General features: G+C 42.3%; 1 protein-coding gene across 3 annotated transcripts in view; it reads right to left on the bottom strand.

Moving 5' to 3' along the window:
• fcho1 (FCH and mu domain containing endocytic adaptor 1) overlaps window positions 1-16,921 on the bottom strand; it is a 49,746-nt gene that overhangs the window by 3,102 nt on the left and 29,723 nt on the right. For all 3 annotated transcript variants that reach the window (XM_079645815.1, XM_079645816.1, XM_079645817.1), the window contains 18 exons: window positions 16,147-16,251; window positions 14,625-14,723; window positions 13,976-14,072; window positions 13,642-13,759; window positions 13,469-13,493; window positions 11,159-11,219; window positions 9,118-9,311; window positions 8,540-8,564; window positions 8,354-8,410; window positions 7,201-7,252; window positions 6,618-6,742; window positions 5,293-6,375; window positions 3,834-3,937; window positions 3,047-3,245; window positions 2,368-2,482; window positions 1,714-1,869; window positions 1,495-1,627; window positions 650-846 (listed from right to left, as the gene is read on the bottom strand). In XM_079645815.1, the coding sequence (XP_079501941.1) occupies window positions 650-846; window positions 1,495-1,627; window positions 1,714-1,869; window positions 2,368-2,482; window positions 3,047-3,245; window positions 3,834-3,937; window positions 5,293-6,375; window positions 6,618-6,742; window positions 7,201-7,252; window positions 8,354-8,410; window positions 8,540-8,564; window positions 9,118-9,311; window positions 11,159-11,219; window positions 13,469-13,493; window positions 13,642-13,759; window positions 13,976-14,072; window positions 14,625-14,723; window positions 16,147-16,251 (2,945 nt within the window). The remainder of the gene's footprint in view (window positions 1-649; window positions 847-1,494; window positions 1,628-1,713; window positions 1,870-2,367; window positions 2,483-3,046; window positions 3,246-3,833; window positions 3,938-5,292; window positions 6,376-6,617; window positions 6,743-7,200; window positions 7,253-8,353; window positions 8,411-8,539; window positions 8,565-9,117; window positions 9,312-11,158; window positions 11,220-13,468; window positions 13,494-13,641; window positions 13,760-13,975; window positions 14,073-14,624; window positions 14,724-16,146; window positions 16,252-16,921) is intronic.

Raw genomic sequence — 16,921 nt, 5'->3', positions numbered from 1 at the left:
TCTCCTGTCCATCAACAGCCTCAGATGAATCATGTCCTACCAGTGATCTTCAGTGGGTACGCTTTTGTGTTAGAGCAGCAACCAACATTGTTTTTCTAATCAATTATTCATTGTATTCTTTTTGTATTTGATCACTTATTAGAGAAGAAAATAGAGAAAAATAGATCTATTTTTTTGTTGTTGAATACATTCCCAGTTTACATGATAAAATACAAAAACACAATTTCAAAGTTTCACTGGTTTGAGTTGGGAAGATTTGCTATATTTTTCTTTTATATTATAATAAAATAATTATTTGGGGTCATGGACAGTCAAACAAAACCACACATATGAAAATATCACCTTGGTGGGAATTTTTTAACACCATTTTGATTTTATAAAACAGGCGATTATTAAATAAAAATTAAAAGAATAAATGACAAAGAAAATAATTGCCCTGAAATGAATAATAAAATACCTGTAACTGATAAAGCTGTTTGGTTGAGCGGCTCATATAATATGATTTTATGGTTCATTTCTAATTGTATTTTTCCATTACAGATAATTCTGTTGATTATATTGATAAAGTAAATTACAGGACAGACCCCCCCCTAATGGGCTAATGCTCCTGACAGATAACAGCTCTGCGTCACCCCCTGCCCTCTCTCACCAGGAGGCGGGGGGTTGGCACTGCAGGTCCGTGGCGGTGTGGTCTAGCGGCAGCAGCACCTGGACCGCAGCCAGCTGGGTGGAGGGGGCCGTGGCGGGGCAGCAGTGGTAGTCCAGGGAGACCCGGGTCACCGTGCCGCTGCGCTGACACTCTGCAGAGAGCAGGAGCGGGGCCCGGCCCGGGTCCTGGGACGACACCTGGGGGGGCAAAGGAGATTGTCAGTCTCAAGTCAACAAAGGGAATGGGGTCTAAAACCAAATCTATTGATCCTGATATTTGCAAACCAATACAAAAAGAAAACTCTAGTCCGAGCACAGTAGAAAGGTCACAAATATAACAACTTCAACAAATAAGGAGAATACAATGTCCAATGATAAATAAATAGTGAATGAAGCTTTACATAAGACTGTTAAACATCTGAACTTTGGAAAGAACATCCATAACATTCATCTATTTGCAACTTACAAATTATTTATCGAATATATCATATTGCAATTACTTGTATATAGACTCTCCTTGTACTATTCTATTTGTATTTACTTGCCCTATTTTAACTATTTTATCTGTTGTATTGTGTTGCACTGTTGGAGGAGCCTGTGACCTAAGATCTTCATTGATATATCTACACTGTAGCTGTGTACACATGACAACAAAAGCCTGGACATTGAAATGAGCTTGAATGGTTTCAATTTTCAGCCTCTTTCAGATCATAAGGATATTATTCAGAAGTTAATAACCACCATTGTACATTTAAGATGTGGAACTGATGGGGAGACATTTGAATTCAATGGCACATATAAGCAGAACGTCTGAGTAAATGGAGGGTGAGCATCTGAAGTCCTGACCTGATACTTGAGCAGGCCGACGTTGTAGTACGAGGCCTGCGGGTTGAGCTCGGCCTCCCTCTGCAGGTACAGTTGCAGAGCCTGCATGTTGAACCAGAAGTCTCGGGTGTCCGGGTCACTCTGGGACGGATCGCTGGAGAGACAGAGGGACGATGAGTGTCTCGTTACACTCACTAAGAGAGTCACTAACAGAGTCTCAACAGGCAGGAGGACGCTGACCTGTACAGCAGCTTCTGGTTCGGCAGGAAGTGATCGATCCTGGAGATGTTGACCAGTCTGAAGCTGAGAACAGGAACGTTGGGGTTGGCAGAGAAAATCCTGGTAATGCCAGCAGGGAAGGACATCGTCAGGTCGCCTGTGATCTTCACCAGACAGCTGGGGAGAGAAGGAAACACACAAACAGAATTCAAATGAATCCCCTTTAATAACTGATTCTCTAAACAAGCAGACATTGGCATTTTAAATGTCATTCAAAAGGGACTCAAACAAACTCATTAATAGCGAATTGATACGTTTTCTTTAAATTGAGCATCAGACTTCAATTCTTTAGCAAAAAGTACAAAATGTTAGATTAGAGTTTTTTCGATATAGGAACAGACAGGGTCAAATAAAATGTAGAATCAATCGCAGAAGTTTGATACTGTATGAGTTTGGATATTTCGGGTGTGATATGCTAGTTAAAACCCTTTAGCCCCAAACCAAGATGAGGAGCAGCTAAAGAGGCGGTAACATCACTTCTCAAAACAGGCCATCAGACGGAACAGCTTTTTAACGTGCAGTTGTACTCACACAACATGAGTTCCCCTTTATGTGCAGTGAATGTGTAAGATTGGCTATTCTGTCATTTCATTGAATAAGTATCTTCTTACTGACCGGTTGTGCTGTCCACCTTTGAAGTAGGCATTGATATATTCTGTGATGGCTGCTGCCACCGGCCAGGCCTCCTGTGTGCTGAGGGAAATGGGACTGGGCCCTCGGGACAGGTGCACTACGGAGAACAGATGTGCCTTGAATATAGTGAGTTTTACATGAATAAGTCACGTTAAAAAGGAGTATTTGACATTTGTGTAATTGCTTTTCATGGCTTTGTTGCTAAGAGTTAGATAAGAGGTTCAATACCACTCTGATGTTTGTACAGTTAATATTAAGCTTCAATTAGGAGATACATAAACAAGATCAGAGGAAAACAGCAAACTCGCCTTAACCAGAAAAAAATCCACGTGCCAACACCTTTTTCATTCATTTACTAACATGTAACATCTTGTTTGTTTGAGTCGTACAAAAAACAAAGAGTTCAATCGTCAAATCAAAGTATCCCAGGAAGTTCAGGACGTACAGGCTAGCTGATTCTCCCTGCCTCTTATCTTTATGCTAAGCTAGGCTAATGGCGTCCTGGCTGAAGCTACATAATGTCAAGAAAGGGAATAAGCTTATTTTTTAAAACTCTGTCTTAGTTCCTTAAAGTAAATGTTTTGCTGTTTCTCCCATAAACAGAACTCATGCTGTTCCTTTCAGACATCACTCGTGTAGAGCAGCTTTACTCGAGGCTTACGCTGTCTCTGAGGGAGGTCCTGGTGCTGGAAGGGCAGGGGGGAGGCCTGTCCCACCCGAGCAGGACTGGGCGCTCGGTTCTGACTCCCCCAGTCCATTTCCCTGGCCTGAGGGCCCCACTCACTGGGGCTGGAGGAGGAGGAGGAGGAGGTGAGGGAGGGGCTGGGCTCCGGCAGGGGGGAGGAGCACAGAGACCGCGACTGAAATACAACAATTGGCTATTTAGGTTAGGCCCGTCCCAATAAGTACTTTTGTTAGACCAAATACTGACCCAGGGGTGATTCAGATTGATCATCATATTGTGATTTTAGGACAATTTATGCCACGGATATAATGATAGTATAATTGATCAATTACACCAAAGAGCAATGAGCTTTCATTCTTAGAAATATCAAGAAATTGGAATGTGAAACAATTTGAAAAGGTCCTAAATTATTAAAAACAATAAAATCAATTGACCTTCAGAGCCGGTTGACAAAAAATGTCACTTGAAAAATCGGGGTTAGAGTCCAAAGTCCCTTAACAGCCGTTATACTGGCAGAAATGATCATGTCATATTAGGTTGGTCAGAAGATCATTGTATTGGTCGGATCGAATAAGGAGTATTGTTTTCTTTTGACTCAGTAAGGTTTCAGTTTGCCCTCTGCTGCCATGTCATGTCTCTAATTGTGTTGAGAATGAACATCATTTAAGGGGTAAAGTTATAATTCAATGAGTCTCGTAATTAAGTCAAGTTGTAATAAAGAAACCACAACATTATATGAAGAGAATATGAATAAATATCTCACTCTCTCACAGCCGCTGAGCCGGCCTGAAGTCCTCTTGGCCCGGGCCGCTCGAGGAGGGGCCGCTGAGACCCCTTCACTGTCCTGTCGGAAGTTCAGCTTGGACCCTTACACACACAAAGTCACAAAAAGCCAATTTTCAAATCACACGTTAAACACGATTACAAGTGGTGTGGTGTTCACAACAGCCTGAGACGAGCTGAACGACGCGCTGCCAACACCAGCTGGCACCAAAAACAACATTTGATTTGTTTTGGATTCATTTAGGATTTAGCATCCTGCTGGTGTCTGATGTCATGATGATATGTTCATCTCTGTTGAAAAAGAACAGCAAGAACAATCCTGCTTCACTGCTACTTTAAGAGGGATGTCTTGTTTGAATTGAGATGATTTGACGTGAAGTTTTGTTTGAAACTTGATTTACTAATGAATTTACTAATCTGGTGTCCACTCTAAAAGCAGCATGGTAAATAGATCATATTTGTTGTCATCAGGCAGGAAACATGCATCATTCTAACATCAGAAATGGCTGCTTATTAAATCAACAAACAGAGGTTTATCTGACTAAGCCCTTTATAAACAGCTGAGCAGGCGCGCCCTGATGGAGAGATCAAGCTTCTTGTCGACTAATTAAAAAGACTGTTGTGCTTTTGTTAGAAATCAAAATGAAACTGAGGTAGTGCGTAAAAAAAAAGGATTTTCACTGTTAAGGAAAAGGTATCTTCCTTTAAGAAGGTTTGGTTTCAGAAGGGTGTGGTAGATAGTGGTATAGGGTAGATCCAGCACTATATTATATCACAAAGTGAATTGAATTGAGTGCACTGCAGTCTTGTGTTGTTAGTGTCAGGTGAGACAGGGTTATCTGGTGAGGGTTGCAGCATCGTCCTGATCTTCATGTCTCTGTCTCTCTATGTCTCTGTTGGATTGGACCTCATTTGTACAGAGCTTTGCCAAAAACAGGTAGAGATTGAATGCAATAACTCTATTTTAGATAACTAGTTACTTTCCTGTTGGTACACTTCAATCATAGCTTCGAACCTCTTACGATTGCTTTTCCTTTCATTGAATTATATTGCTGAGTATTTCACTTTTGTATTTACCTTGTTTTTATTGCCTGTGCCATGGAGGTCATATTTCAGCTTGGCATGTTAGTCGGTCTGCAGGATAACAGAACAACTCCTGCTCGGGATTTTCATCAAACTTGGTATAAACGTGAAGCATGGGTCAAGTGAAAAACATATTGGATTTCTGAGTGTATCTGACTCTCTGGGGATTACACAAATGAAGTTTGACTTTTGTTTCCACTGCAAGATTTTGCATTTGTGGAGGCCATGGCACAAGCACTGTGGATGCCATTCTAATGTTTTCGTAGTTTTGACACCACCAAGTGTCTACTCTAATCCTGAAATGATGTGAAGATCGACATGCTGCCAAACAATAATAGTGTAAAATAAATCAGTACCCTTGTGTGGAATGATACTAGTGTTCAGATCCAGGCAGTCCTGATCTTTGTCTGTGGAGAAACACAGATCCTCCTGGGGTCCTGAGTGCCTGGTGAGTGGGGGGGCGTTCCTGCGTGGCTCGCTGTCTGGTGATCGATGTTTCCTCCTTTCCCCTGCTCCCTCTCCTTTCCCTCCCTCCAGTGTTTTGGAGCCGCTCAGCCCTCCGGAGACACTCTCACTGAACGGGTTGTGGACGGAGTTCCAGTGCATCAGCTCTTTCTTGGGCTGAGCCGTAGGCAGAGAACTTGAATTAGCATCGAGTACCAGCCTGTTGCTGTTGTTGGTGGAGCCCCCCCCAGCCCCCCCCCTGCTGCTGTGTGGAGGGATCAGCCCGGCCTCTGCAGCAGCCAGCGTCGATTGGTGCGTCGGGCTGCCAATCATCGTGATGGCAAAGGGGTCATCAGAAGTAACGGGAGGCGGGAGGCTCTGGTCCCGTTTCCTGTCTCTGTTTTTACGATTGGAGGAGGATGAAGAGGAGGAGGAAGGGGCAGGGAGTGTCTTGGTGTCGGCGATTGAGAATGAGTCCCCTCGCAGCTCCACCCCCCTCCCTTCCAGCCCCCTCCCCTCCTGCGCTGGGCGGGGCGGTGGGCGCGACCATGCGTCAGACAGGTTCACAGTCTCCTGGGTGACGCTCTTCTCAAACGCAGCGAGGAAGGGGTCATCGGCGGGGATGTGTTTACAGTTCCACACAGACAACTCCACCTCAGGCAGGGGGAGGGTCTGGGGGAACGCAGGGAACCGAATGGAGGAGGGGTCCTTGTCTCGGGGGGCCCGAGAGGGACGAGACGAGGCGACGGACCAGGCGCTGGCAGGGGCGTCCTGAGGGCGAGGACTGCGACCTGGGGAGGGGTCCCGGAACGCAGAGAGGAAAGGGTCTGCAGGTCGCTCCAGGGTTTGAGTCGGCTCTTTACTCTGGGACACAGGAGGCCAAGCCGCCCAGCCCACCGGCTCTGGAGAGGGCCCAAGAGGCTGATGGGAAGGCGAGTCCAGGCCGGAGTCTTCAACGTTCTCTGGAGAGGAGGAGTCGGAGGAGAAGGCAGCGTCTGAAACAAAAGAAGTAAAATACTAAAGGGAAACAAAGGACTCATATTCATGTCATCAATGTAACTTCTAGTACAAAATAATAAAGGAAATAAAACAAATAATAAATCAAAGTCGGGGTTGTGTTGAGGGAGTTCACATTTACATATTCATAGTGCTGATGATAGATTGTCTTGTATTTGGACCAACATGTAATTAAAGTGAAATACAATATGTATATTCATATATTTAACAGGTTTCTTACATTCAGAGGCACCGAAGGCGCTCTGCTCTCTGAGTTGATCCCGACCATCAAAGCTTTTGGACTTGAAGGCAGATTCCAGCGGCGGTCCGAACAGACTGTCTGAACTCAGCGGTGTAGAACTCAGCCTGGTAAAGAAACAAAAAGGAAACAAAGAAGACAATCGGAAGAGGGCAGAGGAGGGATTGAGGGAGCTTTTGGATGAACTGGACTGCTTACTTCAAGTCAGACCTTATCACTAATTTACTAATGCTATCGTAGCTGGGGGGGAGCTACATAATGTTGGAGCTACGTTTCATGCGCCTGTACAGTAGAGTCTGTTATTACAATACATTAAGACCACACACATATATAGGTACAATGTTAAGGCTTTGGACCACATAATGTATCTTTCGCAAGGGTGGTCTGATATTTTTTTATTTTAGATTGAAATTAAAAGATTATACAATAAAAAGAGAGTGATTGTTGAAAGACTGTGAGAAGGAAATCTGAAGAGCTTCATGCAGCTGTTGAGGCCACGGATGAAGTTAATGAATCTCCAAATGAGTCTCCCCTCTGACAGATATGAAGAGCAGAGCCCTCTCACCTGCTGTGATCCGGACTGGAGGTGGACTTGCGGAGGCCTTCCTGCTCTCCATCTGTAACGAGACCACACACACACACACACACACACACACACACACACACACACACACACACACACACACACACACACACACACACACACACACACACACACACACACACACACACACACACACACACACACACACACACACACACACACACACACACACACACACACACACACACACACACACACACACACACACACACACACACACACACACACACACACACACACACACACACACACACACACACACACACACACACACACACACACACACACACACACACACACACACACACACACACACTGAGACACAGTGACTGACTGCAGAGCACGCTCCCTCATCAGGACTGATCAGAAGCGCGGTGTTCTTCGTCACAGCGCTGATGGGAGGCAGACATCGACTGAGATAGGACGAGGCGTGGGGAAAACCCATCAGTCATTACCTCCTCTGTGATAAATACCAGCAATTAGCCAGGTCTCACTGAGCTGCGGCCGCTGCAGAGACCCGGTTTAATCAGAAACTAATCATTAATCCTGCTGCCTCCTGACTTTATAGAGAGACTCCCTGCTGCTGAGAAACCTTCAGCCTAACCTTCTGCCACTAACGATCGTCTCTGTGATAAAACACGCTGTGGAGCACGAGCAGAGCCGGTGTGACTAATGGAGGCTGGCTGTGCTGTGTAGAGGGCAACATGGGGCTGAACTGACTGGAGGTAGAGAGATGCTGCTACTCATTTCAGTCCTACAGATGTGGCTCTGTCTGAAAATTAGTTTATTCTTAATTACATTGAAATCTGTAATTATGTTATTGATAATCAGTTAATCTTTTGGTCAATAGAACATCAGAATATATATTAAAAAACGGTTTTATGTCCACTCAATAGTATTATATTGTTTTTTGTTGGTTATGGCCTGTGTTGTTATTCTTTTCATCCAATGTGTATAGTTCTGATTTGTGTAGTGTCTCTTTACCTAATTAAAATGTAAATAAACAAAATGTACTCATTGCTTCAGGTTTGTACACAAAGACATAGTAAGAAAAGGTTGACAGATCGTTAAAATTGATAGATAAAGAACAATGAGAGACTGAAATCCGACTCACCCCTGTGGGAGGCACCTTCGCCCTCTTCTGAGCGAAGTCCTGCAGTACTTGAGTTTCCTGCAGAGAAACATTAGCTTTCAGAAGTCTGTGTTATAACTTAAATGTTAGACTTAGAATGTTTTTGCACAGTAACAATGAAAACTTCTCCACAAACAAAGACATGTGGACACATTTAATTGAACTTACTGGAGAGTTGACGCTTCACTGTCACCTGAAATTCAAAAGTGAGGAAATATTTGGTCAATACAGAGGACTCATGTAGAAGAAATGGATTGTGTTATCCTATATTGTTCTTAAACTGTTTATTAAAATTTTCAAAACAACAATAAATGAATTAATGGCAGTACTGTCTGAACCTAAAACAGCAGGAAACTTAAGATGTGAGCTTGTCAAAAAGGAATATGACTTGTTTTTATTTTTTCCCGCTGCAAAGTAATGTGTTTTTGGGGATTTAACGAGTATCTACAGCAGCAAAGCTATAAAATAATCTACAGCTCTCATGTTCATCGTAATAAAGGAACACGTCACCCAGTGGAAAAGTGACATGTTTGTAATAGTTTCTTGTAAGATAAATATACTTAGCTATATCCAAGACTCTTTTAGGAAATGGGTCTAGCTCAGGGAATAGGTGATTAAGGGAAAGCTGCGTTAACAATATTCTTCACTTAATTTAAGATTCCTGCATCTTGGGAAAAATGTTCTAGTCTTTAGAGGGCTCCTGACAAACACACAGAACGTGACAGAAACATCTAAACTATCGCGACCTGCTGCCGGGCGCCTCTGTTGGGCGGCAGGGTGAGCGAGCCCACGGTGGCCTTCAGCTCTTTCTCCGTGGCGGCGGTGTTACTGCGACCGCTGCTGGTGACCGGTCTGATCTGGATGTGGAACTTTTTGGGTTCCTCGTCATCGAAGTCTGAGTCACTGGAGTAAAAGTTGTTCTCCTTGTTCTCAGAGCAGCGTACAGAGAGAGGAAGGTCAAGGGTGTAAACAGGGAGGGAGAACTGATGTTGATTGGCTAGAGCTAATCAAGAAATGCAAGAGTTACTGTATGGCACAAAGAAAGGTCCTTTTTGGCTTACGTTACTGTACTTTACAATGACAAAATGAAACATTGACTTTAATTAAATGTATTATGTCAACAGATTTCACACAACTGTATTAGGTTAGTTTAAAGCAACACTATTAAGTTGAACCTAGTATTCGTTATTTAAACTTAATATTATTGCTTTCAACTAACCTAATACAGTTGACATAATACATTTAATTAAAGTCAACAGTTCAGTTTTTTCAGTGTAGGACTGTTTTGTCTCAATTTTCAAAACAGAATGCAAAGCAAAAAATGAATTAAATTCGTACCGACATTTAGATTAAGAGTTTTTTTTTCTGTAGAGAAGCAGAGCCTAACAAACGGTAAAATACTGTAAATAAGGCTTCAGCTGAATTGATTACTCTCTGAGAACTCTGCTAAAAAATATAACTAATACCACTTTCTACTTATATTTGGACACAGCTGTGACTTCCTTCAAGAGCGAAGTTCATTGTGAGATTGATTAAATCAGGGTGAAGCAGGCAGCCGAGCAGAGTGCAGTGCAACACGAACATTATGCAAAACACAAGTATAGGCAGAAGCTCTGCAGAGTGTGATGGAGGAGAAGACTGCAGAGCCACACACCTGCCAACCGCCACTTCCTGCTGCACCATCTCCCCCAACGAAACTCACCCCCCTCTTCCTCTTTCTCTGGACTGCCCTCTGTTGCATCACATCCTGTGAAGTGTTTTTGGCTCGTGTTATTTAGAAGATTCAGACAAAGGGCATAATGCAGCAGGAGGCTGTATGACAAACAAAAACCATGTGTTCTGAGCAGGCGGGGGCCCGAAGGGGAGAAGTCAGTAAGAGTTTGTATTTTGGAGCGCTGAGGGTTGCTACTGATAAATGAACCAGGTCCGGAGGGAAGAGAACAATTCATGCGTTTCCCATGCAGGCGTTTCCCTGTCTGTATTAAACAAGGGGGGAGCACTTAGTGATTTGCTGCAACAAACAGAGTGTTGACCTTTGTAATTGTCTAGAGCTCTGCAGTTAATGAGGCGGTGAACGTGGTCGCTTGCGTGAACAAATTGGCGGAACCTGCCTCTCGCCCACCGACCTCCTGATTGCGCACTACACATAAACGTCTCCATCTTAGTGAGGGGTCTGTTAAGAGTCTATTCAGCAGAATAACAAGGTTTTATTTGGTGCAAACTGCCTCCTTCATGTGAGGGACTCAAGTTTGTGAAATCATTTAGATGGCTTTATGGACTTTGAAATATGTTTCAAACAGAAGGGAATTGAAAGTAAGCTCATGTTGTTTTTAGAAAAAGAAGAAAGCACTGATATAAAAAGTATTTTATCAGATAGATTTTTCATGGTGAAATTCTAACAGCAACAATGCGTGGGTTATAAATCAGCTCTTTCTAAACATGTACAAGCATCATTGTTTTTTTTATTTCACCACAAATATGTAACCTGTTTATAGTGGTGTGCATTTCATTGAAAAAAGGGAAATATTTAGTTTTTTTTCCTAAGACTTAGATGATGACAAGATGGCACCAACATCATTAAAAAACTAACTGACGATATCAACCCGCAATGAAAAAAGAAGAGACTAAAATGTAGTTCAAACATATCTATTTTTTAAGAATGATATTCATTTATTTAACAAACTCCAGTGTCTTGGTGAATCTTTGCCCAGGAGCAACCTTGTTTTTGAAAAGTGTTGATATGATATTATGGTGAATATTCTTGTCTGTGAGCAGAAAAAAGGATATCATTGTGTGTGCTGTCAGCTCGGATGACAAATCCCTCGTCGTCTACTTCCAGGGGTGAATTCTATATATATACACACACACACACACACACACACACACACACACACACACACACACACACACACACACACACACACACACACACACACACACACACACACACACACACACACACACACACACACACACACACACACACACACACACACACACACACACACACACACACACACACACACACACACACACACACACACACACACACACACACACACACACACACACACACACACACACACGAGAAAGAGAGGGGGTCAGACACCAGCTGGGTCAGCAACAGGCAGACAAATGGCACTTCAGGCACATATCGGACACACAGAAGTGCTTTGTCATACTGTGTAACTGCAGCCTACATGTACCACTGAGAGCCTTCTGTGAGAGTGTCTGTGAGGGTCAACAGACCCTAAAAATGCTGAAGGTGTGAGTCAGTGGGTCACTCCTACAAGTGTAATTACAGCAGCTGCAGGTCTGCTTTCAGTTGAATTTGAAACAATTTCTTAGGGTCGAGATGTCTGGAAAGATGTCAGCTGTGGTCACATGATCTTCAAAATAAGACATGAGGGAGGCCTTATTTACAATCCAGCCAACGTAAGAGCAGCTATTCTTAGACTGAGTGTGAACATATACAGATGGTGTCTGATTAGATCAGATTTCCGTCTACAGATCGCAGTAGGTAAAGTATAATTGTACCCATTTATATACTTTTTATCGGATAAAAGTGATAGAAGATCCGATGTATGAACACAAAGAACAATACTAACAGAATAGAATAGTTCTGGGATTAGAGTAGTAAGAATCACATTAGATTTAAGGCAGCAGTACTTTATATTTATATTAAAATGTTGTAAGATTTGAAAAACAACGTAAAAGGGCTTGATGTGAGGAGCCTACAGAGAATTAGCCCCGGATTGAGCAGCTCCCCTCGGCTTCACAGAGCTTTTTGTGAGGGGCAGCTCATTATTAAGTTGTCGAACAAACAACTTCACGGTTTTGGTTCACTATTAATGCAAAAAGGCAGCTGTTTTCAGCAAAATAAAGTATTTCAATCTACCCATCCTGTTTACCAGGAACAGCAGAGACAAAGTTACTACTTGCTTAAACTATTGTAGCAGTTAGCCGCTAAAGAGACGGATACTTAGCTCAGGAGTTGGTACTATCGAACCAAAAACAAATGTGAATATAATTGACTTTCTTATCATTGAATGTTAATCTAATAAACAGGAATACGACTTTATACATGACATTGCTATTAACACATTTACAAGGTGTTCATACAGTATGTCAATCGTGTTGGTTGTAGTATTTTGTTATGGTTATTCTGCCCCTAGTGGTCAGAAATCAATAAATGCAGCTTTGAGTAATACAGGCTGTCAACGTGTCTTTCTAAACGCCCATTTGAAAGATTTAAACAATATTATGATTTCAAGACTGCAGACGAGCTAGTTTCCTGGGAGAATTGTTATTATAAAATAAGTCATTAACAGTATTAAGAGTAATTTTTCAGATTCTTTCTTTAAATAATAACTATTACAATGTGAAATCTGGAAGCTGAATGGACTGTGTTGCTTCATGTATACTCTTATGCAACATGTTTTAAAGTGACCTCTGCTTTTACTACCGGTGAGCGTCACACTATACTCAGAAACATTATGCCCTTGGAAGAGTCGAATAGCTGCAGCAATGACTCTGTGATCTGATGTTTACTCTTTTCCACATCAGGCTGTTAGATGAGAGCACACACACACACTGTCATATGCAGTTACGCACTTCCACTTTGGCTGCCAAGTATCTCAGAAACCTCTTCCCAGAAGCACCGGAATAAACCTGGGAAACCCTACACCATCAGTCACGTAATTATCACACACATGATTCCTTCCTACTTTCTACACACACACACACACACACACACACACACACACACACACACACACACACACACACACACACACACACACACACACACACACACACACACACACACACACACACACACACACACACACACACACACACACACACACACACACACACACACACACACACACACACACACACACACACACACACACACACACACACACACACACACACACACACACACACACACACACACACACACACACACACACACACACACACTCTAAATCACATTACTCTTCAGGGAACTGCAGATTTAGGAGTCGGACGGGACTGATAATTAAGTGGCTTTGGAGCTGCAGTGTGTGGATGTGTGTTATATCTGATACTCACTGGTGTCTCTGGCGCTGCGGAGTCGCTGCAAATACAAACACAACACATACAAGCATTTAATAGGAAGTCAGACTGAAGGCAGCAGCTAAAAAAGGAAGACTAAGATTCATTTCAAGAAGATCAGAGCCTGTGGAGCACAGCACGTTTGTTTCTCTGTGTTTGTGCACACTCACGTGGAGTCCGGCTCCTTGTCCCTCTTGCTGAGGCCGGGGATCCTGAAAGCTTTTGCTCGACTCTTCTTCCCACCTTCTGGGGCCAAAGCTGTCATGTACTCCTCAAAACCAACCAGAGCTGCAGGAGACAGGCAGTTTGACAAGGATAAAAACATTCAAACAAACACACGTAAACACTTAATCACTGTTGTGTTTTCACTACGAATGAATCCATCTCCACAACGCTGTTTTGATTGTGGGTGTTTTCATATTTTAATTGTTATGTAAGCTGGGGAAGTTTTACTGTTTATTTCACTCCTACTAGAAATGAGCCAGCTGGTGAGCTGAACTGTACCTGGCCTGTCTTTGCCCGTGCCCTTCTGCTCCGCACATTTCTGGATAAGGTTATCAATGCCGATGTTTTCCACATTCTGCTTGAACTCCTCATGGACCTGTAACAGAGCAGAACAATAATTATTCTTATTTGGTACTAAAACAAGCTTGTAATATTAACAATGGTGAAATGAAAATATTGTTTTGGTTATTCAAACCTTGTGTGATGATGAGATTTAAAGTAAATATTATTAAGAAAAAAACTACAATTGCAAATGCCATTGCTGTGCCTGTTATCCCACTGGGCTTTAAATAAACAATCCTGCAAAAGTTACTTGAGGAAAGTAAAGGAAGGTGATGCTGGTACATGATGGCTACTCATTAGTCCTACATTCTAACATGATCAGGTGGATGCTATCCCATGTATTTAAAAAATGTAAGAAAATAAAAAGTATACATACATGCTTTAGGACAGACCTTTGTTCAAATGTATCTGGTGAAGTCTGCAGGTATGTCAAACAGCAATAGTAGTCTATATTTCTATTTATGTTATCAAATATTATAATCATGGTACATCACAAGACTAAGAAATTAAACAAAGAGGGGGTTTAGGGGGCACCTTTTGCCAACCTTCGGCTGAGTGGATGCCCACAGGCTCAGGTTGAACATACCTGTCCCACTTGAACATGGGTGTCTTCTATGGAGTGAGAGTAAGCTTTGATCAGCTGTTTCATCTGTCGCAGGTGGGCCTCCTCGATTTCCTGAAACTTCTACAAACACACACATAGATAAGAAAAACAAGAAAAAGTTGTTACAATGTGAAACCCTAATAATCCATTGTTGATTAAATCCTTTCAAAAACCAACCCTATAAAATCAAAGCTTAACTGACTTCTACTTTAAAACCCAGCTGTTTTGGCTTAATTTCTAAAAAGATTAATTTGAGACATTTTCTTTACAAAAAAAAACAAAGAAACCAAACTTTTTTGTTATTATAATGAGAGTTGGCACATTTTTTTTTTTAATTTATGTTTATGTCTCCAGATAAAAACCCAAAAAGGAAAGGTTCTAACTTCTCTTAGAGAGGTATAGTATAGTAAGAGAAGAACCAAAATCAAATCCCTAACCTCGGCATATAAGTGAAATGATCTTCCCAAGGAGATATGCTCCATCAGGAGCCGCTGCAGAGGCAGCCAGCAGGAGAGGGCCTGGGTTGCCAGGTCGGTAAACCAGTGATCATTTGAGAGGATTTACTATTTAGGTTTGATCCTGCTTTTAATTCAGCCAGCTCATTTGTCGCTGTCTGGTTCAGGGCAATTGCCTTGATATAGTGCTATTGGCTTTTGTTTGAGAAGTGAGTTTGTGAACAGTGAGCTTTGCCAGTTTATTTTCTCCAATTAAGTGGGTAGAGAGCGAACATAAAACATTCCCCTCCCACTCCTCACAACTGAGTTCAGCCTTCAGCAGGGTACTTTATTTCCATCTGCCATGTGCCAGGTCTCTAGTGGCCAATTTAACAGATATATTTCAGACTGGTCTGTAGTTTAAGTCTTAAAGCATAACTTGTGTTCAGTCAGCATTTGAGTTCCCTATGTGGTTCCACGTTTCCAATATGTCCAGTGAATGAGTTTCTGGACCGAATGAACCAAACAAAAGAAGGTTTTTAGTTGATAAAAACTCAGTTATTTGTTATAAATGAGGTTTTCTTCCACTTCTCCTTTGATCTGTTGACTGTTATCTTGCAGGAACCACATAAACCTTCACGCTAACGGCCGACTCTTCCCCCTCAAAGCTATTTCCAGAGATAATTGTTCACAAGGATTTCAGTCATCATTTCAAATGTAAAACAGACATTTGGGGTTTTGTTTACGATTTCCATGGAAATGGCAGCAGTAACCATGGAAGTGTGGAGGCAGTGATGAAAGGTAATGAGTGGGGGCCAGGATGTGCACGTTGTGCAGGTGGGTGGGTGTTTAGGAGTCGGGGGTTGAGGTTTCCATTTTTGGGAAGGCATTTTAGGATAATACATGAAAGGATAAGATGGAGTTCTTGTGTTGGGGAGAGGTTACAGAGAGGGTGAGTCAGAAGATAAAGAGAGATAAAGCCTGAGAGACGGAGAAACACATCAAAACACCAAAGCAGGGGAGAGAGAGAGAAAAAGTGGCCCCCCGGCCCAGCTGGTGTCAGAGCTGACCTGCGAAGACTCGCTCATCTTCTGCTCAAACTCTCCTCCCACGCGATTGTACTTTTCGATGCACAGCCCGAATGACTCAGCTGCTTTCTTAGACTTCAGCTCCGCCTAGTGAGGAAGGAAAGGAAAGAGTGAGGAAAACCTTTAGCTAAAGAGTCTCATTCACAGACCTGACATCAAACTGAAAAGCTCAGTGAGTGACTGAGAACAATCTCTGCCTCACCATTTAACTATTTCATTCAGTATTCAGTTTGTACATCAAAAACAAAACAAGTGACAGCCATAAAACAGGAACTTTTGTCTCATAATTGGAAAACAAAAAACAAAGGTAAGATGGATTTAGGGTCACAAGACAGACACTAATAACACGACGTCCCAGAGCCTACTGAGGAAAATCGATGCACTGAACACGAGGAGTAGCTTTTGGACTATGCACACACAATATGTCACATCATCTCCTAATGTTCTAATTATCAAATGTAAGCCTAGCTCACTTATACTGGTAGTGAAATGGTTTTGCATACCAAAGCAATAACATAGATTATTATTACGAATGAGGACCATAAGTACACTGAGCACCAGAAAAGTTTACAAGAGAACCTTAAGTTGGGAGTGTTTTGCCAAACTACTTTTGTCAAGGCTTTTTTGAATAATATTTGAATTATAACAGGGCCATAGCTTGCACTAACAAATAACAGCAATCACTAATACAGGCCAGATTGAAATAAACCTTGAGTGCTCAAACTAAGGCTCCAATGGTACATTTAATATACATTTA

Source organism: Notothenia rossii, assembly GCF_949606895.1.
Source record: "Notothenia rossii genome assembly, chromosome: 1".
Lineage (NCBI taxonomy): Eukaryota > Metazoa > Chordata > Actinopteri > Perciformes > Nototheniidae > Notothenia > Notothenia rossii.
The sequence above is the reverse complement of the archived record's forward strand: the minus strand, read 5'-3'. Positions and strand labels throughout refer to the sequence as shown.